At 54.1% G+C, this 22270-nt stretch overlaps 1 protein-coding gene across 6 annotated transcripts in view; it reads right to left on the reverse strand.

Annotated features, from left to right (window-relative positions):
• The window catches only part of RRBP1 (ribosome binding protein 1), a 26869-nt gene extending 7857 nt beyond the window's left edge, over positions 1-19012 (reverse strand). For 3 of the 6 annotated variants that reach the window (XM_021540254.4, XM_077781954.2, XM_085575775.1), the window contains exons 1-18: positions 18920-19012; positions 12766-13467; positions 9928-10076; positions 9610-9732; positions 8696-8848; positions 8092-8210; positions 7170-7323; positions 5401-5539; positions 4867-5054; positions 4714-4751; positions 3489-3579; positions 2792-2884; positions 2353-2445; positions 2171-2251; positions 1983-2072; positions 1460-1552; positions 470-541; positions 194-289 (exon numbers count right to left, since the gene is read on the reverse strand). In XM_021540254.4, the coding sequence (XP_021395929.2) occupies positions 194-289; positions 470-541; positions 1460-1552; positions 1983-2072; positions 2171-2251; positions 2353-2445; positions 2792-2884; positions 3489-3579; positions 4714-4751; positions 4867-5054; positions 5401-5539; positions 7170-7323; positions 8092-8210; positions 8696-8848; positions 9610-9732; positions 9928-10076; positions 12766-13447 (2454 nt within the window). In that variant the 5' untranslated portion in view covers positions 13448-13467; positions 18920-19012. Of the gene's footprint in view, positions 1-193; positions 290-469; positions 542-1459; positions 1553-1982; positions 2073-2170; positions 2252-2352; positions 2446-2791; positions 2885-3488; positions 3580-4713; positions 4752-4866; positions 5055-5400; positions 5540-7169; positions 7324-8091; positions 8211-8695; positions 8849-9609; positions 9733-9927; positions 10077-12765; positions 13468-16868; positions 18454-18919 lie in introns of those variants that run through there. The other 3 variants (XM_021540255.4, XM_085575774.1, XM_031504281.3) reach the window with 2 other exon arrangements.
• Between the last annotated feature and the right edge of the window lie 3258 nt (positions 19013-22270).

The following is a 22270-nucleotide window of genomic DNA, read 5'->3' on the forward strand; positions in this document are numbered from 1 at the left end:
GACTCTTAGCTTTAGGAGTCTACAACCCAGACTGGAGCAACCATCTCCATCTGTTTTTCTCTTTCTTTGCAAAGCTGCAGATCCCTGGGGCACTTCCCAGATGCCCAGGATACTCCTCAAATCCTCAAAACATGCACGGGTGGAGAGGTCAGGGTTAGAAAAAGCTGAAGAAGGCAGCAGTCTCCACACTTACAGCTTCAACTTCTTTTGTGTAGTTCTGGCGCTCAGAGCTGGCTGTCTCCAAGTGATTTTCCAGTTGTGTTTCCAGAAGAGAGGTGTATTCCTTGAGCTGCATTACAAGACAGGAAAGCAGGAGGAGGTTGACTGAGGTCCAACACATCCCAAACATCCTATGGCTAAAGTCTGCCCTCCCCAAGGCAAGTCAGGAGATGGGGCCTAACTCAACCCAAGCACAACGTGCACTTCTCTGGCACCAGTGCAGAGACCTCCCCTCCCCAAGAAACCTCACCTGATCTGTGCTCTGCAGATCTGCTTTCAACTTCTCCACCACGCCTTCCAGGGATTTCAGCTGCACGTGTGACTGAAGCAGAAGGGATCAGAGGACACTGAGCACCTCTGGCTCAATCACAAACTGGCTGCTGTTTGACTCCCACCTTTCCCACTTCATCCTGTACCCACCCAAGGGGAGTTCCACGGAGGAGCTCTCCTTCCCAGGGAGGACAAGTCTAACACACACAGGCCATAAATGGTGGAGAGCAAGGCAACAGCTGTTGCCTGCAGCATTTCAGGCGGCTGCAGTCAGGTTTCAACACTCAAGAAACCAGCACCAGACTCAGCACAAGCTTCCTGCTGAAAGCACTTTTTAGTTTGGGAGCAGAAGTTTTCCATTGAGGTGGCATGGACTTCATTATTAAGACAGGCCAAGCTGCCAGAAAAAGCACTTAAACCCAGGCTGGTTTTTGAAGAGGACTCTACAGATGCTGAAGTTTTTGGAAAGGAGGAATTCACCCCGTCTCCACTAAGAGGCAGGATTGCTCTGGGAACTGCCCAAGGCACCAGATGTTCTTCCCATCACGAACACCGCCAGTGGCCACGTCACCCTGTGCAATCCCACACCAGCCCTCAGCAGTGCTGGCGCTGCAGGAGCCAGCAGTGGGCTGAGAAATCAAACATCTCTTGTACAACACTTCCCCCACCTCCCTGCAGTCCCAGTTAACTCCAAAACACCACGTGATGGATGGGGAGCAGCCAGACCACGGAAAACAGCTCAATCTCAGCTCTGCATTCAGCAGGGAAGATTCCACATGGGGTGGGCTTTTTGTCAGCTGGCTTGCTGACAGGAGGGGTAGATTTGGGAAGAAAAGGAAGTTCCTGTGTCTCGGTGTTCACAGCTGGCAGGAACACTGAGAGACACCAACCAATTTATAGCCAAGAGATCCCCTTCACCTGGAAGTCCAGCTCCAGGAGCATCAAACCCAGCTGGGTCAGCAACACACACCTTTTGGAGCTCCTCTTCAGAGGCTGTGAGCTTTGCCTTCCACACCTGCTCCTCCTCCTCCACGCTCTTCTGCAGGTTTCGCAGCATCCCTTCCTGTGGGCAAAGCCTCAGCTGAGCCCCAGCCCCATCCAGGCTGAGCAGGGTAAGGGCTGGAAGCCTTGGCACATTCAAAGCCTCTCCAAGGATTTGGGCCAAACAACACGTGACAGAATTAGAATCAGGTGGGGCTGGTGGGCTCCTAATCCCTATTCTGGCTCAATCTCCCCAGTCATCAGAGACCCTGCTGTGTCTCATCCCATCACCACCAGCAAGGCTTCCAACACAATTAGGCTGAAAAAGAGCTCTAGAAGTTCACCTTTATTCTGTTCCTCTGCCTCACTGACAAATACTCTACCACACAGCAGCTCTCCCAACACACCAAGGGATGCCCACTCTGAGCTCATGAGCAGCCTGGGCTGACAGGAGACCACTCTGGAGGGGTTTCCAGTGGGAAGCCAACACAGTGCAAAGGGCAGGAACTTACGGTCTCTGCGAGGATCGTTCTGTACTGCTCACACTCTGCTTGTAAAGTGCTTTGTGCTTCCTCTGCCTCTTTTAATTTAAGAGCTGAATCCTAAAAGGAGAGGGAAAGGAAGGAGAGAGAGATGAGGAGAAGAAGACACGTGACCCTCCAGCACACCCTCAGCCCTCCAATTTCCAGCCATCACTTACTGGTGGCTCTGCTGTGATCATCTGCTGCTTTAGCACAGCCACGGTCTTCTCCTTAAACTCCTGTAGCCACATGTCATAATCCTGAGTTTGGAAAAAAGAGAACAAGAAAGAAGGAGGATGCTTAGACCTCTCTCCTTCCCATGTGGAGGGGCTCTGGGGAGGTCTGAGGAAGCCTGTCCCACCTGCTGTGAGGACATGGTGACTCCCGGGAGGACGGAGAGCAGCGTCTGCTTGGTTCGTGTCTGGAGCACGTCCAGCTGCTGGGCCAGCTCTTCCTGAAAGAGGGACAAACTGCAATGGATGGAGGTCTTGGGCACCTGCTGGCCAGGCTGACAACACTGGTCCTGCTTTTCTGTGCCTACAGGGCTGGGGAAACCAGCCAACACAGAAAACTGCTGGTGCTGGGAACCACAAAAGCATCACTTCCAGTTCAACCACGTCCCTGGTTCCCCAACCATGACCAGTACCAGGGATGCACTGCCCTCAAGAAAAATTCTGGAGAAGCTTGAAGAGTTGTGCCAGCACTGTTCCTAAGCAGGCAGGCAACCCAGGGCAGGCCTCCCTGGTGGCTTGGGGAAGCTGAATGTTTCCCTTCCAACACCAGGGAAATGCCAGGCTCACCTTTGCTTTTGTAGCAGCAAGCAGTTTTTCCTCACACGCCTTCTCCACCGTGGTCACTGCTTCCATTGCCTTCCAGTTCTTTTCCCGAAGGTCCTGTGGAGGCCACACAGACAGGGCAATAAGCCACATGCCATGCCAAGGGCCACAAAGCTGCTTGCTGGCACTGCAGAGGATTTCGAAGCCTCTGCTTAGGGAGCTGGCTTTGGTCAGGAGTCTTCCATGCCCACAGGCATTCCTTTCTCCCCTGGCTTTTCAGTGGCTCCACACACCCCATCGATGTGGCAGTGCCCTGGATGGGACAGGAGCTCCAGAAACAAGCTCAGGATGCCGGCGGGAAACACAGGCCAAGTGCAGGGATGCGAGGTGGCCTCCACAGGAGTGACACCACCTTGCAGTAGAGGGATAAGGAGGAAAGGAGCAGGAAGGTGTGAAGGAGCCTTCTCAGAGATTGCCTTGGCCCCACCAGGGTAGGATCTCTCTGGCTTACCAGGTAGGTCCCAAACCTTCCAAGAGAACAAGGGACAGACATGTCACGTTAGGCAGCCCACCAGCTCCAGCTGCACAGCCTGCCAGGGGTATTCCTGCTCTCTGGCAGACGAGACAATGCCTGCAGGGCTCCATGGGGCTGCAAGAGCCTTTGGCCACACCCTGGAGCCATCAGAAGGTGACCATGATGGGCTGTCTGCCACCCACTTACGTTGTTTTTCACCTTCTGTTGCTCCACTGCCTCCCGCAGCTGCGTGGCTTCCCTTTCCAAGGCTGAGAGCTGGTTTGTCTTCTCCTGGAGTCTGGAAGGGCAGGATGCAGGAGTGAGCCTGAGCAGTCCCCTCCCTCACGGGCAGCAAGCTCCCGAGATGGAGACACAGCCCTTCCTATCCTGGTCTGCTCTGGGATCTACACACAGCAGGAGGAAGAGGGAGCAGGACTGAAAACCACAGCCATGTCAATACTGGAGTGGGATCTGGTTTTCTACCCCCTTACCAGCAATAAAAAGCAATCACTTAACTGGCTGGCTGTACACACACAAAAAGAGGAAGAAGCAACCATGCAAAGGCCAGGAATTCTGGCTTGCACAACTGGGGCTGCTCCTATCCATGCCTCATTAGGCTCAGAGACCCCACAGCTCTCCATTTTGAAAATATCATCCCACTATCTTGAGTAACCCTAAATCAGGGCTGCCAACCAGACAGCAGAAAGCTGCAGGTTCCCTCCATGCCCTCAGTTCCCCCATCTGCCCTTAAGAGACCTTCAGTTTGAGCAAACCAAGGTTCAGGTCCTTGAGAAGAACTACACACATCTCTTGGGGTCTCAGGACAACTCATCAGCTGCCTTCCTTTAGAGGGATGCTGGATGCTTGCTGGCATCTGAGAAATCTTCCCCCCACACAGAGCCTGGGCCTTCTTGGAGGTGCCCAGCACATGGACAAGGAACAACAGGCAGGACTCATGGCTTAGGAAACTCCAGTTAAATGCCAGGAAACCCTTCTGTGCTGGGGGGTGGAGGAAGAGGTTATCAAACACTGGAATAGGGACTCAGAATGGTGGTGAATCTCCATCCCTGGAGATACCTGGAAACATCTTAAAAAAACTTCCTCTGGTTGGCCCAGAGCAGGGACTTGGACCAGAGACACCCCACACCCAGCACCAACACCAGCAGAACCTCCTGCTCTGTAGGAGTGGTCAGACTCCATGTGCCTGCTAGCAATTCAGTCCTGCTGCAGAATGCACTGGCTGTTATATGGGGCCAGCACCAGAGCAAATTAATATTTTAAACAGCACTGTTGGCCAGAATTGACCTTGACTCCCCAGCTGGGCTGCCTGGAAGGCAGGAAGCCCTCAGCCACAGGCTCAGTGCTGGAGAAAGCCTGGGACACATGGACAGCAAGCTGGAGGTGCCACTGAAAGATGTACACCTGGACCCACCTTGACTGCAGCTGCTTCATTTCTGCTTCATTGGCTGCCTGGAAGAGAGAAAGCACTTTGATTACCTGCCCCAGCCATGTGATACAAGTCAGCCCTTTCTGTGGCATCCCAGAGAGGATCCCAGAGCAAATCCCAACTAAAAGAGCACACAACCTGCAGGTCTCTGTCTTTTTCTGCCTCCCGCATCTGGCCTGCCTCCAGCAGAGCTTCGATGGACTTGATCCTCTCCAGAAGCTTTGCATTCTCTGAGCTGGCATCCTGCAGTTTCCCTTTCACACTGTCCAACTCCAGCAGCTTACTTTTAACCTCTGCCTCGGAGCTCAGCAGCTTGGCCTGCAGCTCTGTTGGAGGGAAGGGCGACAAACACAGTTGGGTAGGTGCAAACAAACCTGGAGACTCCTCACCCTGCTCTGTCCACGCAGGATCTTAGCCAAAGAAGCCTTCCTTAGCCATGGGTGCTTTGAGGAGGCACAGAAAGGGCAGGCAGGGATGCAGGCCAGCACAGGAGAGGGGCCTTGGAGTAACACCCTGGGGAAGAACCACAGACCAGCCCATGTCTTGCTCACAACCACACCAGGCAGCCTAGCTCATCCCTGGATCCACCTGTCCTGTCCCAATGGCTCCTCCAAGCTCTCAAAGCCTCCAGTCTGCCCTACAGCTCTCCCCATGCTGATCCCAGTTCCTCACCAGCAATGTTCTGCTGCTGCCCTTTGGTCTTTTCTGCATCTGCCAACAGGCTCTTGTAGCTGCTCTGGGTTTTGCGGAGCTCGTCGCTGACCTCGTCCAGCCTCTTCTGCAGCATCACCTCTGCCTCCCGTTGGTAAGCCTGCAGGGCAGGAAGAGAAGGCTTCCTGGAGCATGACAGACACCCCAGCCAGTTTGAAGCACAGCTTCATGTGTCACATAATCTTATTTCTAAGCTGTGTTTTGGGGGATTAAAGTCATCCTCCTGCCAAGCTCCCCATGCGCACCCCGCCTTGTGCTCACATTCTATCCCGTGCCAGCTCTCACACTGGGAAGCAGACAATACCCAAATGCCTTGGTCCTGGGCCAATTCCATGGCCAACCTCTCCTCTGGAGAGCTCTGAGAAATCTCCTAGAGCTCTGGTTCAAACCAGCCCAGCCCAGCAAGGAGAGGTGCTAGCATGGGGCTTTGCAGAACAGACACCCAACCACGTTTCCACAGGAGGAGGAATTGTCTCTGCAGTTTGGGCCGGGGAATACTTTTTATTTTCCATCATAGAAAGCAGCAAGGAAGAGGCTGGCAAGGGCAGGCCTTTTGAGGGGGAAGGCAAAGGAGGAGGAGGATGAGTTGCAGCTTTACAGGTACAGGTGGTACCCTTGCAGAGGGAGAAAAATTGCTTTGCATAGTGGGGATAGGAAAAGGGATACTAGCAGGCCTGCCTCTGTCCAAGGTTTCAGCATCACCAGGAAAGCAGAGCTGCTCTGGTTTTTGAAGATTTGACTCAATATCCTCAGCTCAGAGCTCCAGGTGTTACTGTGGAACACATTCTCCCTAGCACCTTAAGCATAGCTGACTTTAGAGTCAGCTAGTGTGATTTACTTAATTAGCATTTAAGGTGTGCAGCAAGCTGACAGCCCTGGAGTTCTCCCAAAAGTATGTCTAGAAGCTCCTGCTTTGAGCCAGAGAGGCAGCTCCTGCCTTCACACCAGCTGTAAGCCCACATCACCCTCCTAGCTCCTCACCTGCAAAAGCAGCAGGAGCCAAATGTAGCCCACCAAAAGGAGAGCTACATCCTCAAGCACACAAAAAATTAAGAGCAAGGATATGGAAGGCCCCTTGCTCTAGGAACTCCTCTACAAATCTATTCTGGCACGTGCAAATAAAGGTCTCTTCCACTACAGCCCCTTCTTGGAGAGGCCAAAGCAATTCAGAAACATCCCTCACCCTGTCTGCTACACCAGGACTAATGCTCCCAGCACACAGCTTAGCAACATCCCAGCAGGATCCCACCAGGAGCACTCTCAACATCCCAAGAAGATGATCTTCTCTGTGTGAGTACAGCCTGCCTGCCAGCAACACACCTCTGTGTGCTCAGAGGCTCTGCTTGGGAGGTGTCCTTTCAACACCCCTAAAAACCCCAAACCCAGTCACTCCCTGCTAGCAACAAAAAAAGCCACAAGCTCCATCTTCTACACCAGGGAGAGAGAGCAACAAGCTTAAAACCATCCGAGTTTTAGAGAGTGCACCTGCAGAAGAATGGCTGGGGAGCAGGGAGCATCCTGTGCCCTGGGCTCTGACGGTGATGCTACACAAGGACCACAGGGAATGTGACAAGCTAATGGAGAGGAGAGCAATTAGGAAGCCTGCCAGGCAGCTTCCTTGCCAGCCATGGACATTCATCTCCCTCCCAGCCCTTCCCACAGCCAAGTGCATGGATCCCCTGCCCTTCAGCCACCCCGCTCTGCAAGGGGAGGGGGTTTGCCTGCCTGACCTGCAGCTGCTCGATTCGCTTCTCCGAGGCCGTCGCTTTGATCTCCCAGCTCTTCCTCTGCTGCTCCTCTTGCTGCAGCACCTCTGACTTCTCAGACAGCTCTTTCATCAGCTTGCTGCACTCCTGCCTCAACTTGGCCAGCTCAGCATTTTGCCTGCAGCAACAGAAGCAGGGTTACTGCAGCCCACAGGCCAGCCGAGCCTGGTGCTGGCTGGGGGAAACACATCCTCCTGTGGGCCTGATACAGGACTTGAAATGGTGAACTTTGTTTGCCTGTTTCTAGGACACTCCTGGTCCTTCAGGGAGGGGGTGGAAAGAGCCAACAAATCACTTTTTAAAAGCCCTGTTTCAGTCACAGGAGACATTCCTTTCTTATGAAGTAGAGGACACATGGATCTGTGTTCCCAGACACAAGAGGAAACACTACAGCTGGAGTTCACTCTGTAATTATTTGCTTGCTGTTAATCACCAGTCATTTCAGGCTGCCTATAAAAAGGAGTGTGAAATTCTTCTACCTAGCTCCTATTCTGCACCTACTGGGCTGGGCTCTGTTCTCTGCAGCATCACTCCCATCAAAGAGCTGCCTGCATTTCTTCTCACGTTTGAGAGTATGAGCTCCCCTGTGGGGGAAAAACACCACAGTGCCTTCTGATCCCCTCTGCCCCTCCACTGCCTGTTGGTTCTGGCAACAGCACAGGTGACCCCAAAGGAGAGAGGGATTCCCTGCCCTTTCACTTGGGAAGAACATCCTTGTTTCTCCTGGTGTACCCCAAAAATCCACTTGGCAAGCTTTTCCTCCCTCATTCCCTCTTCCACCTCCAGCTAGTTGGGGTGTCTGCAAAAGTACCTTTGGGAAAGGGGGTGGTCAAGCCAAGGTCTGCCAGAGGGCAGCCCCAGGCTCTGCCCCTCCTCTCAGCCTTACTTGCTTTCCATCTGGCTGGTAGCCTGGTTGAGGGCATCCCTCAGGATGGAATTCTCCTGCTGCAGACGAGCCAGCTGCGTGTTGGGGCCATTCTCCAGCTGTTCCTGCAGGGTCCGGATCTAGAGGAGCCCAACAGGGGTTAATGTCACCACCAGTCCTTTTTCTGTCCCTGTAGAAGCCCAAGAGACGAGCAGGAGCGACTGGCAATGCAGGGGAGTGTCTGCTGATACTGACAGCCCTCAGGGGTGTGACATCCCATGAAGATGCTCCAACGTGCCTCTTCTCCAAAGATGTTTGGAAGGAAATTAAAAAGGTTGGGGGGATATTTAGGAAATGTGGGGGGTATTAAGTGGGTCTTAAAGAGGTGTGGGGGGACCTGAAGGAGTTTGGAAAGGGATCTGAGGTAGTTTAAGGGGTATTTAGGGGGGCCTTAAAGGGGTTTGGGGGAGAAATTCAGCACCACAGCCCAGGAGCACCATAGAGTCTCGCCCCTTCCCGAAGCTCTCACCCCTCCCACAGCTCAGGCTTCTCCAGGATGTCACACATGTGCCACCAGCAGCCACCTGGCAAAGGAGGCAGGTACAGAGCACAGCCTGGGGCTCACCTTGCCCTGGAGCTGCTGGGTCTCACTGACATGGTCCTGGTAGCTGGCCTGCATGCGTGCCTGCACCGCCACGATCTCCCGCTCACGGGCCAGCAGCTGCTCCTTCAGCTTGCCCTCCACGGCCACCGCCTTGGCCCGCTCAGCTGTCAGCTCCTTCCAGGAAAGGAGGCCCCCAGTTAGCACTCAGAGCACAGGTTTCCCCATTTTAAGAGGATGTGGCCTCCTAGCTCAGCAGACTACCAAGTTTAGCCCTTTCATTGCTGCCTCCACGCCCAGGTACATTTAGCACTTACATTGCCTCCTGCATTTTGTTTTGGGCTCTGTGGCCACTGGATGCCACTGTTGTTCCATGTTGGGCCAGCTAAGAGACAGGAGTAAGACAGCCTGGAATTTTATTTTCCTTCCCCAGGATAAATAACATCACACAATGTTAGGGGCAAAGAAGAAAAATGAAGTAGATGGACTTGACAGCCACAAGTTCAGCATGGCAGAGATCTGTTCTGCCTTCAACACCCAAAAAGAGGTGGGGGCAGGGAGTCAGGGAAGGGCACTGTAATTAGGATCAGGTTCTTTACAAAAGCATCATCTCAGCTCAGGGGAGCTGAAATGAGGAAGGATTTGCTTTTCTCCCTGAAGGAGAAGAGAGCTGCAATCTCTGACAGAAAGGGTTTTCCCCTGCTTCTCCCATGGCTGCCAACGGGCACTACCCTGCGGTTCTCTGGGCTTTCACCTCCCCAGACTGGAGGAGGAGGGCAGGGGGGGATCTCCTCATCTTTTTGGGAAGAAAACAGCCAAGAGGTGAAGGGTACAAACAGCCCCCTCAGGGGCTGAGATGTGGGGAGCAGGAGGCACTTGGAAAGCCACCATGAGCAGAGGGCACACTGGGGATGCCAGGAGGGCCACTCAGGGCTTACCTTGCTCAGCTCCCGCAGTTTGTTCCTGGCAGCAGCTGCATCCTCCTGCTCGGTAGAGAGCTGCTTCTCCTTCTCCTCCAGCTGGCGTTTCAGGACAGCAACTGGGTCACCCTTCTGCGTGGCCTGCCAGCACAGGGTGGCACATCAGTGGGGACACCACCTTCAGACCCATCCCGTCCACCCCACACACGCGACATCCTGCCCTCTGCTCCAGGGGAAAATTCAGCTCTGCTCTCCCAGAGGCTCTCAGGGCCAGCCTGCCTGAAAATGGGGTGCCTTCCCTCCCCTTGCACTTGCTGAGGCTGGGCAGAGCCCTACCGTGTGCCAGGTGTCCTGGATGATTCCTGCTTTCTCCGTCAGGATCTCGATGAGCTGCTGGGCCTCCCCCTCACTGAACACCATGCTGCTGACTGTGGACACGAGTGTCTTGTAGGGCAGGTACAGGGCCCCATCTGAATCCGTGGGTGCTAGAGAGGAGAGAGGAGGGATTGGGACTTCTGGGGACAACAGCAAAAATATTGTATCTTCTCAACTGGCTTCAAGCCCACAGCTGCCATCTCAAACCATTATCCACCTAGATTTCCAGAGTCACAGTTGGTACCTCTCTGAGGGAGAACAGTAAGAGAAGTGCTGGAGATGACACCACACATATGTCACCTCTGCCTGGCTCAACAACTGGTCCCAACACCTGCCATCACCCTCTACCACACAGAGAGACTCTCAGCAGGAGCTGGGAGTGCTTTGCCAGTGCCAGGAGGCTCAGACAGGTTGGGCATCAGAAGATGGACCACACCAAAATACAACCTTGCTGGAGGATGTCACTCCATGCAGTGATGTTGGTGACAGCGAGGTCATCTCCCACCTTTCACCAGCCAAGTTTGTTCCAGCTCTTTGCTAAGGGAGCATCATGGCTCCAACCCTTGCCCTGCAAACCTGGGAAAGCCAGGGAGCATCAGGCACCATGATGCTGTTGTAGGACCTCAATGCACTTGGTCACGATACACAGAGGGTGACAGGCAGTGGTTTAGGGGTTCCTGCATGTATCTTTGGCCCTGTGGGCTCATTTTCCTAGGAAACCACAGCAGAAAAAGCAGTTTGGAATCCAACAGCTCCAGAGCCCCTGAAGCCATTAACACCAGAGTCTCCTGAATACAAAGCTTTGGATGCCCCAAGCAGCAAGGTTCAAAGAAGGAGGAGGAGGTGCTGCAGGTGCTGGAGCAGAGATTCTCCTCTAGAGAATGGATCCCATGCTGGACAAGGTTCTCCCCAAAGGACTGCAGCCCATGGAAGGCCCCACACTGGAGCAGGGGAAAGGTGTGAGGAGGAAAGAGCTTGCAGAGGGTGGTTGTAACAAACTGACCATAGTCCCCATCCTCCTGCACCACTCAGGGATGGGAGGCAGAGGAGTCAGGAGGGAAGGAGTGAAGTTGAGCCTGGGAATAAGGGCGGGGGGAAGGCATTGTTTTAACTTCTAAAAATAATCTCTGTTTCTCATCTATTTGAATGGGAATAAATTTGTTTTCCCCAAGTCGAGTCTGTTTGGCCAGTGACAGTAACTGCTAAGCGATCTCTGGTAGATCCATTTGGAAGGGCAGTGCCAAGCCCTGGCAGCAGCTGTGTCTGTGTCGAGGCTGGGCTCACACTTTACTCATGCTGGCAACTGCAGGGCTGCAGGACAGCACATGGCATCCCCTGGCTCAGCCCTGCTGTGTGCAGGGACACACCAAGAGGAATTCTGCCTCTCTCCAGGTGGAGTCGCAGGAGAAAAATACCCCAAGCCATTCCTGTCAGTTTTGCCATCTGTTTCAGTGCTGAGGGCGTGTCCTTGAACACTTTGAACATCCATTTTTATCTGCCACAGAATAATTTGTTCCTTTGCATTTGAGGAGGAGAGACCACAGCTGCTTGAAACACATTGGTCAAACTGCAGTTGGCTTCACAGCACAAATCCTACCAAGAGCTTTCCTTTGCAAAATCCCACAGAAGCAGCTTAGACATCACTCTTTCCTTTCAGGACCTGCAGGATTGGCACTTCATACCCAAGGGAATCTAAGCTTGGAGCACCCAAAAACCTCCCAACTTAACAAATGCTAAAAGGTCATCTTCCAGCCACATTCCCTATTCCCTCAGCTCTTACAGGTCGGATTTAGGGCCATGTTTTTCACACGGGCACACACAACAAACCAGTCACCCCAACACCACCCCTGCAATACCCTCCAGGAGCACCTTCTCCAGCTGTTCCAAACCCCATCACTGTGTGGAGATGGCCTTTAGTAAAATCCTTCCAACAGAAGAGTAGATTCAAGGGGTCTAACCCATCTTTGAAACCCAGCAGCTGCAAATGCCCTGCTGAGTAGCAGGCCCTCTTCCAAAATATGGGTGTGGAAACTGCCAGGCTGCACAGCAGGTTTGGATGTGCTGCAGAATGGCAGCAAGAAGGGATGTCTTTTAGTTTGGTGGGTTGGGGTTTTCTTTGGTAAAGAAAGAAAGAAATCCATGCACATCACATAACATCTTTGAGAACACCTGAGAGATGCCATGTGTCCACACGTCTGTTCCAGAGGTCTGAAGCATTCATGTTTTTGGTGCCTGTAATTATCACTTAACCAAAAATAAATCCCTTGTTCCCACTGGTACAATGAGAGGCAAGAATCCAGCAAGAGAGCTGATTTTCCCCTCCCTACACCTTTTTTATACTCTGCAGAGCTCAAGACCACCTGATCTTTTCCATCTCTGAATCAATTGAGTAAGGCAGAACTGATGATGATCCGGTTTTCCCTGTGACAGACCCAAAGTCATCTCCCTCTAATTACGACCCTGCAGTATGAACCTCCATCACTCCTCTCTGCTTGAAGAATCCTTCTTCACCTCCACCAAAGGATGAGGAAACGTTAGCAGTGACCCAGCTCCATTGAGAGGTGTGGGAGAGCTCCTCTGTACTTTTAACAGTCAGGGTTCTATAGGGAAAATACCTCATCCTGGCTTTCCACCCAGATGTGCAGCACCAGAGCAGCTGTCCCTCTCCCAGGACAGGGACACACAGCTGTCACTCATTCCCATCTGCAGAGCCCATAATGCAGATCCCAGAGGAACCTGTAACTCTCCAACACCCGTGTGCTGGACCAAAGGGATACAGGCAGAGGAATCTGGCCTTACCTGGCTCGCTCTTCTTCTTGGATGCAGCTTTTTTCTTGGCAGGTCCATCGTGTTTCTGGTCCTCCTGGGCTGGAAGAGTCTCGGTTTTCTTGACGGTGACAGAGCTGATGACTGGGGCACTTTGCTGAGTGCCAACTGGGGGCACTGCCACAACGGGCACCTCCTTAGGGGCCACCTCCCGCACGGGAGAACTTTTGGGGACACTGACAGGGGGTGGAGCCAACACTGGGCTAGGAGCAGGCTCTACCTTTGCCACCTTCTTCTCCTTCTTCCTCTTCTCCTTAGGTGATGGAACAGGTTTCTCCTTTTCCTGGGGGACAACTGCCACGGCTGCAGCTGGAGTCTCAATGCTTACAGGCTCAGGCACCGCAGCAGGCTCAGGAAGCACCTCCTTGGGAGGGTCCATCACTTCCTGAGTAAGCTGCTGCTCTGGGATCTTTCCATTCGGTTTCTCTTCCTTTTTCTTTGCTTTTCCTTTTTTCTCAACTGGTTTTTCTTTCTTCTTTTTCTCTGATTTCTGCTGCTGGGTCTTCTCAAGCTCCTTGCGTTGCTTGGCCAAGGCTTCTTCGTAAGATGTCTCCTTCATGGAGAAGGTGGACACCAGGAAGATCCCGATGGCTGAGATCACCATGAAGCCTCCAAAGACCATAACACCCAGCGTCTGAGGGTCGTACACATCCATCCTGCCTCACTCTTCTGTGCCTGCAAGACACCAGGACAACAGTTAGGGGCAGGAGGGGAGGAAAGAAATGCAATGGCTTTTCTGAGAACGGTCTTTACATGGGCATCTGTGCCCTCCAACGGCACCATGCATTGGGAAGAGGAACACTCCAGATTCATGTGGCTCAGGCTGACCTGCCTGCACACGCCTGAGTTTGTGCTCCTCTGCTACACTGCCCATGCACAGGGGTCCAGCTGTACCTCAATGACTACATTTTATTTCCAGAAGAACTGAAGAGAAGGAATTAAAAAACAGGGATGCAATCAGAGACAGACACAAGCCACATTCTGTGTCCAGTGGGGTGGTTTTGTACGACCTTAAGCCATACCTGCAGCAGTAAGAGAACCCACTTTCAGACTGCTGGGAGCAGGTTGGCCAAAATCTGGGCTTTCCCTGGAGCACCTGGCTTTTTCACTGCCCCCAGATGCATATCCAGGTGTCATCTTTAGGATAAAATATCCCCCTGGGAGGAGAAAGCTTTGCAGCAGCCTTTCCCCCTTCCCTTTCCCAGCTGTACACTGAACCACACTGCATGCTCTGAGCTCTGGCAAGCAGGGTTCAGCCACACCTGGGGAAAGATGCTGCTATCTCCACTCCCTTTAATGCCTACTTGAACCTATCCTGGTTTCAAAGCCAATTTTTGCTGGCCCATCCACGTGTTTCATCCACCAGGGCATCACTTCCCTGTGGCTCTGAGGTGGCTCACAGTCCCCCACCTGCTGCTGTCAGGCAGTTAATCTGGGAAGGGACATTTTCCAGAAGTTGCCATTGCTGTGGTTCCTCATAATTGTTGCTCAAAAGAGAATTAGCAAAATGCAGAAAGGCCTCAGCTACCAGGAGTTCTCATCCCCACACTTAACTGTTGACATTATCGAATTTCCTCTTTAAGGGGTTGTGGGTCGAGGAGGGAGGGAGGGACAGGCTGGAAGGGGAGGAGGCAAAAGTAAGAATAAAACTAAGGAGATCAGCATCTTTTCAAACCTCAGTGCTTGGAGGGAGACACCTCAGAGGCCCTTCCTTTCTAAGACCTGGAGCAGCAAACTTGAACCTGCAGCTCAGCTCTGCTTGAGGTGGGGACAGTGCAGTGAAAACTCATTTCCAGCACTCAAGCAGGGGGTGCAGAGCTGGGAGGAGCTGCAGATTTCCCACTGGAGATACCCAATCTGCCTGGGAAAGGATGTTGTAGCTCAGCTCTCCCTGCCTACCTCTCCAAGCACCCAGGTAAAGCAGCAGAGAGAGAAGCTGGCAGGCAGGAGGGCTCTCCATGCCAGCTGGAACCAGCCAGCCCTGTCAGTGCCAATTTTCTACCCCAGGGCACCGCTGGAGATCCCAGCTGATACTGCAGGCATTACTTATTACTGTTTTACATCTACCCTGGCCATTTTGCACCTGAATGGCCTCAGCCACTCTATCCCAGCACAGCTGGTGCCAAGTCATGGCCTCCTGACTAGGGAGCATTGCTTTGGGATGGTCCCAACCAGGACAGACAGGTAATTCCTAACCCACGGTGTAAAAAGGACTGGAAATCCTCTCCCTGTCAGTAAATAAAAAGCAGGGCTGGAGAACACATACCCCCGATCTTGTGCCGGGTTTAGGTCTATACCAAAGCACCCAGGAGCTGTTTTAGGACCAGAACAAAGTAACCTCACCCAGCAACCCAAATAGATTTGTAAAAATAAGCCCTTCCTGATCTCACAGCACCACAGTTTCAAATCTAGATAAAAATCTGCTGCTCCAGCTTGGGGCAAGGGCACCCCCAAGTGCTGACAAACACACTCCCATTGTAGAGGCAGGTACTGCCACCCTCCAAAGCAGCTTGATGGAGCCCATAGGGGATGGGAATGGGGCAATAAATCCTAATCTCCACTAGGAATGGATGAGACGGCAGAGACAGGGGTGGTGAGGTGGGTGAGATGGCAGTGCTCGATGTGGCACCATGGCACCAGAGCCATATGCCTGCCCACTCCTGACCCCACAGGACTGTCTCCAGAAGCCCTTTCAGAGCCCCATACCCTCTCTCCCTCACAGAGAGCCTCACCCAGCTCTTCATGGGTTGCAGTAAAAGCTGCCTGTACCTTGCCTCCTGCTTTAAAGGCAGGGTGAGATAAGGATGTAAATGAGCACTAAAGTCCTGCCTAGTGAAACAAAAGCACTCCAGCAACCCCCTCCAGACCTAAAGCAATACAGGAACAAAGCAGCTGGGAGCACTGAGGAGCTGTGGACCTGCAAAAGAGCCCTGGCAGCTGCCAGAGCTCCTGAAAGCAGCCAAGATGCTCAGAGAGGCCATCCAAGCTCCCACTGCTCGACCAGGGGGACCCCACACTGTTCCTGAGGACAGATGTGCCGGCAGAAGATCCACAGGAGGAGCAAGAGGTGCCAGCCAGGGACTGATCCCTGCCAGCAGCACTCCCATGGCAAACCTCGGTCCTGTTCCAGCACTCGTGCCCCACAGCCCCTGCGCTGACTGTGAGGAGCGAGTTCTACCTGCAGGGTTCCTCGTGTGGTTGGGACTTGGCACGACCAGCCCTAAGCTTGTTCAGGGAAGAGCCCATCTCTCCAACGGGGCAGACAGCCACAAGTGCTTAAATCAAGCCAGGCTGGCCTTGGCATTTGGGGGATAAGGAAAAGTCTTCCTGCAGAAACTTCCTGGTGCACAGACGCCAGAAGCATTTATGCCACGGTGTCAGCACCCAGGAGAGAAGCTCTGCTTTGACATTTCCTGACCTTGCCACCTCTGCCCTTCCAAGGGCTGGAAGTTTGTTCCTGGATTTGCACAGCAAGACACCATCCCCCTTGCAAGCACGTGTGCCCTTTGGCAGGAAAGCCCTCCATGTTTCCCACCTGAACCAGGTCTTAGCCAGGACACGGCAAATTAGGGCACCAAAGGTAGTCTCACATGTTCATCTTGACAGCCACGCTTTGGAGAGGCTCAGAGACTTCAGGATCCTCCCTCCTGCAGCTTCTGGCCCTCCACGGAGCGTCACTCCTACGATGGCATTTTTCCATCTGCCTGGGAGAAGGCTATGTGCCCAAGAAGTGAGTGGACACCAGCAGTCATCAGAGTCTATGCTCAAAATATCAAGTTCACATCCAACACTGAGCACATTACTTCCATGACGTTTCTGGAGCATCCTCCACCCCTCTCCCAGCCAAAACTGCAGAAATCATCTAATATCTCCATACACAAACTCCTTCCCTAAAACAGCTGGTCCAGGTAAAGCCTTTCCCCACCATCAGAACAGGAATAAGGTGAACTTCACTTGGCTTTCTCATGTAAAGGAACTGACTGAAATCCTGTGCTCTGACTCTCCCACTCCTGTGGCTTTTTCTTGTTATCCACCAAAGCTTCCCAAAATCCCAGATAACAGCCCAAGAGACTGACCTCGCTCACCTCCCTGCACATGCAGCCACCTCTGTTTGACCTGAGCAAAAGTCCAACTCGTCCTAAGGAAGCAGAACCAGAAAAGCACTCAGCCTCGCTGGTTTTTCAGCACTGAACAATTTCCAGGATGAACCAACCCAGAGACATGTGACACGACAGCACTGGGGCCACGCTCAGTGTCTTGTGCTCACATTTGTCACTGACAGCTGTGGCAAAAACCAGGCTGGAACTGTGCCACCTGTTCAGCCTGTCCTCCCATATATGAAATCCATGGGAATTCAGCATCTTTAAGACCCAGCCCTCCACCAACCCTTGTTTAAATCACCCAGGCCACACAACAGGTGGGCAGGAGCAATGGAAGAGTCAGGTTGTGCAATAATTACAGAGATCTTATTTCTTCCTACAGCCAAAGGAAAATACATGTTATCTCCTCCTGGCATCAACAGGTGCTGCAGATAGGAGAAGATGCTCTTTGCAAGAAGGACACTGACCCCCTGCAATCCAAGGCTTCCACTTTGCTGTGGTGTGAAGGTGGCATCTCAGTTTAGGGCAATGCAGCAGGTGTGATAAGGGGGCAGAGGGAGAACAGGTTTCACACAGACGGGCTCTGCAAAACCCACAGCAATGCCTGCCTGTGAAGCTCCTGCAGCATCCCTTCCTCTACGTATCCCAGCAGCTTAAAAAAAAAGGAGGGAAAGGGCAAGGATGAGGGAACTGGGAGGTCTGACCAGCAACAGCACTGCCAGCAGATAAACAATCACCAGATACTTCTCCTGGAGTTTTTCTCTCCACCCTGTTGCAATAGAGACAAAAATTAAAAACAAGCAAGAAAAGCCTGCACGCCGTGAGCAGATCCTGCCCACGTTGCCAGCAGTCTCTGTTTAAATACATTTTCTGTGTAAGTGACTGTGCACTTCCAGCCTCCCAGCAGCATGTGCTACTCCACACGGCAACTCCAGATCAGCCCATCGTCAACAGTTATAGCTCGACTTAATTGAACGTGTCTTAGTGCTCCATTAGCTCTGGCAGCAGCAGCCAGCTGGCTTGTGCTTGCCAGCAGCGCTGCCAGCTCCCTTCCTGAGCCCAGGAGTGAGAAAACAGGCAGAAAATACGTGTATATATAGGAGAAGAGTGTAACAGCACCACAACACAGCTGCAGCTTGACTAAACGCTGCAGCGGCTATTAGAAATTTTCTCTCTCCTGCCTGGCCCAAAGAGGCATTTCACTGCAGGTCCTCATCGGCTGGGGCTCACATCCCAGGTAGTCTCGACTCCTTCCAGCCATTTCCCGCTGATGATGCAGGGCTTCGACGAAGGTGAGAGCCGGCATTCCAGGCACGGACACTTCTCCATCCCGCTCGGCCACGTGTGCAGCACACGCTCTTCCGCTGGACCGCTTCCCCGGCAGGGCGAAGAGCAGGGCAGACCCGCGGCAAGGCTGCTCAGCCCCGGCTGCAGAGAGCCCACGGTGGGCCGGGGTCTCCGCCTACGGGGTCGGTGCCGCTGTCTAAAAGCTCTGCGCTGCCGGGGGTCTCCGGGTGCCGGCGGAGTTTCGTCGGGAGAGTTAGTTAAGGAATGAAAGCGGACAAGGGACAGCGGCCCGAGCGCCGGGACCTTCTGCCAGCGCGGTTAATCGGATCAGTAATTGTCACCGGCCGGCGCCGGAGCCGGGGGCAGCGCGGGGCCCGAACCTCGCCCTGCCCGCACACGCCGCCATTCCGCGCCCAGGGCCATTCATCCGCCGGCCCCGCCGCACGGAGCAGACCCCGCGCCGGGACCGCCGCCGCCCCCCGCGGGACGCGGCTCCGCGGCTCGGGGGTCCCGCCCCGCCCGCTGCGCTCCGAGCGCGCCGGGGCCGGGGCAGCGCCGGGGCCGGGGCAGCGCCGGGGCCGGGGCAGCGCCGGGGCCGGGGCAGCGCCGGGGCCGGGGCAGCGCCGGGGCAGCGCCGGCCGGGGGTGCCGCTGGCAGCGCGGGGCGGGCGCGGGGAAATCGCGGAAGCGCTGGTGGGGAAGGGGCCGGGGGAAGGAAGCGCTGCCGCCGCCCCTACCCACCCGTGCCGGGTCGCGGTCCCTCCTCGCCGCCGCGGCCGTGTGGAGTCGTGGCACTTTCCGCCGCTGTCTCGCCGGGCTCGGCCGCCGCGTCCCGCCCCGCCCCGTGGCGTCCCGCCCGCCGCTCCGCGCCGCGCCGCGGGGCCCACTCAGCGCGGCGGGCCGGGCCGGGCCGGGCGGGGCGCGGCGCCTCCCCGCGGGCAGCGGGGCTGCCCCACGGCCCCGCCGAGCTGTGCTCCCGGCTGAGCCCGGCCGCGGCTGCCCGACGAGCCGGGTGTCAGCCTCGCCCCTGGGCACAGCGGGGAGAGCGTGGCTGGCGATCCGGGAGCTCCCAGCCTGTGGGAGGGTGCTGCTCCGTGCTGGGGACCCTCCTCAAGGGCTGGGGGTGAGCACCAGGGAGCAGATTGGACCCGAGAGATGCCTAGCCCCAGCGGGAGCCTTTTTTCGGGGTTTGCAAACGCTGTGCGGTTAAACAGCGCTGGGATCGGTCCATCACCCACCAGCTTGCGGGTCGCAGGACAGGGAGAAAACCATGGCCGCGATGGGCAGTGCCACGGAGGATGGCGGCTGTCCTCTTGGCACATGCCTTCCGTGTGTCTCCCGGCCTGGCTGTGACCTCCCATGGCAAGATTTATCAATCAAGTGCCTGTTCACACCACAGGGAGTTTCCTATCTGGAAGTGGGTCAGAAGGGACTCCTTTCACGTCAGAAGCAGCCGCTAGGCTGAACCATTGGAGAAGAGCCAGAGCATCTTCAGGAGATGCTGCACCCTGCCAGCCTGTAACAAAAATGTGAGAACCATCTCAGCTCCATCTCCCCAGCAACGTGTGTCCAAAACCAACCAACACCCCAACACCCAACCGAGTGGGAGTGTGAGGGCTGGCAAATAGGGTTGGTCTGACAGAGCAGAGGTTTGCTGCCTACTCTGTAACACACAGGTGGCATTGGCTACAGTTTTTACCCCAAAACAGACAAAAGGTCTGGTCTTGTGTGGAAATATGTCTCCCATACCTCCATACCTTCAGCCAAGCTCAGAATCATCTCTTTCCCTACCCCACATTCTTCTTGGCCATTGTGGTGCACAACCAAGCTTCTGCACTGGCTCTGGAGTAAGAAAGGAATCTATTTAAAAACTGGCTGTCAGGGAACAATAATTCACCATCACAGCACAGGCTGTCGGGACCTTCCAGCCTCCTGGCTTGGCACATCAACGTTATTGTATTTCAGTGGCCAGATCTTCTCAGGCGGTGGCCATTGGGGCTGCTCCCAGTGGTGTTCCTGGGATTGACATCAGCTGCCACTGGATTGTCACCCCTGCACAGAGAACAAGCCGTGCTATTGAGGCCAGGCTGGGGAGGACAGTAGGTCCAGCCCGCAGCCTGGTACATCTCGACACAAGGGCAAGGGGAGAATAAGTGACTGTTTCATGAGGGCTGATGTGGTGGGAGAAGAGGAAAAATATGCTAATGGAGAAACATTTCAGCTAAGTATGATAACACAGCTTCTGCAAGGGAATCTGGAACAGGCACAAACACTTCTCGGCACTCATGAGGATTTGGAGGCTCTTTTGGGTTTTCTTTCGGGGCAGGGCAGGGCTCCCCACTCCGAGCAGGACCTGCACTGGGAAAACCCATGATGACCATGATGCCTCCAGGCAAAGGCATAAAGGTTTGGGATCCATCCCTGCCTCAGTCCACCTGGGATCATCAGCTCATTAGACCCCCCAGGGACTTTCTCCAAACCAAAGCACCTGGATGCAGGAATGCAGGGCTGAACAGCACCAAAGTTCCGAGCCCTGTCAGTCCCCATTTCCCTGGCTACTTTTGTGGTGGAGCATGCAGCCAGGCACTCCTGTCAGCCCCCTGCTGTGCCATGAGCATCCTGGAAGACCATGGGTGCTCTCTCATGCCTGCTGGGTGTGAGAGACCTGAGGCTGGGCTCTCTCAAGCTCTCTTAGCAAGGCACTGAGCCCTTCACTGGGGCAGGGACGGGCATGCACAGCCCCAGCCATGCACCTGGGCCATTCTCACCACCTCCAGCCAAAGGAACAACTGAGTGTCTGCTTCAGCATGGAACAATAATGAGGGCAGAGCAAGGGGGAAATGCACAGTGTGGGGTGAAACTCCAGGCAGACAGAGCTGAGATGTGAGCCTGGGTGCCTCTGCCACTATGGCACAGATGTGCTCAGGGGATCACTCCCTCTGCTCCTTCCCCAGCTGTGTTTGGGATCTGGAGACAGATGTCTGAAACCCTTGTTTGCCCTCAGTTCCCCAGCCCCTGTGTGGCTGAAAGCTGTCTCATTCCAGAGTGTTCTTCCCAGCACCCACAGTCCCCACTGATCTATTCCCAGGTCTTTCCTCTTTCCCCTTTATAAGACATCAAGTGGATACCTCCCGTCATGGTGTTTCCCCCTGCACATATGCTGTTCTTCCAGACCACTGGAATAACATATTATCAGTGTAATTTGATTTCACCTTCATAATGAAGGCATTCTCCTTAAATAATAAATTCTCCTTAAATTCTCCCAACTCCTGCCCAGAGGCAGAATCCAGCCTAAATCCAGAGGTCTGTGTACCCTGTTGTTAAAACAACCAAAGCACTGACAATTTTCCACAGTTGTCTTCACTACTAAAAAGTTTTTTTTGGGTTCAGTTTGAAAATCGCTTGCTCCAGCTCAAGTTTTTCAGTTTCTAGTTATTTTTGCATCCACAAGTCTTTGGCTGTTGGTGAAGAAGCTGTTGTTTAGCTCTGGAATGGCTCCAAATCTTTCCACTGGGTGTATTAGTTATCCTGAACTCCTAACCATAGCTGGGGTATTTTTAGCTCTGTGCAGCAGTCATCAAACAAACGCTGCCACAAGGTCTGCAGGACTCCCTGAAGTCCCCCACAGCTCAGCACCTTCTGAAGTTCCAGACTCAGTTGTGCAGAGATGACCATGAAATCCCACCTGGGGAGCCACCCAGGACTGTGACCAAGGGCTTTCTTCCACCCTCGTAAGATCCACATCCAGGCTGTGGCTGAGCACATGGACAGGCACAGCTCATGCTTTCTTACAGAAGAGCAGGGAGCTCTGCCTAGCCTTGGCGGTGGCCTCATGAAGGTGTAGAGGTGCTTGCCCCCTCTCACTCCCACCACAGAATCCTCCTGCTGCAGAAATGCACCAAAAAGCTGGTAGGAACAAGAGCAGGGCAGCCCCTTGCTCCAGACTCGGCTGCTGCCTGCTCTGTGGATGTGATGCTGCATTGTCTCCTGGCCAGGCTGATCCTCCAAGCAGCATCACATCCACACTTGATCTTTTTGAAGACTCTGGAAGCAGCCTCCCCTTTTTCATAAAAGAAGGAATCAGTCTGTCTG

Source organism: Lonchura striata, chromosome 3, assembly GCF_050655825.1.
Source record: "Lonchura striata isolate lonStrDom1 chromosome 3, ASM5065582v1, whole genome shotgun sequence".
NCBI classification, from domain to species: Eukaryota; Metazoa; Chordata; class Aves; order Passeriformes; family Estrildidae; genus Lonchura; species Lonchura striata.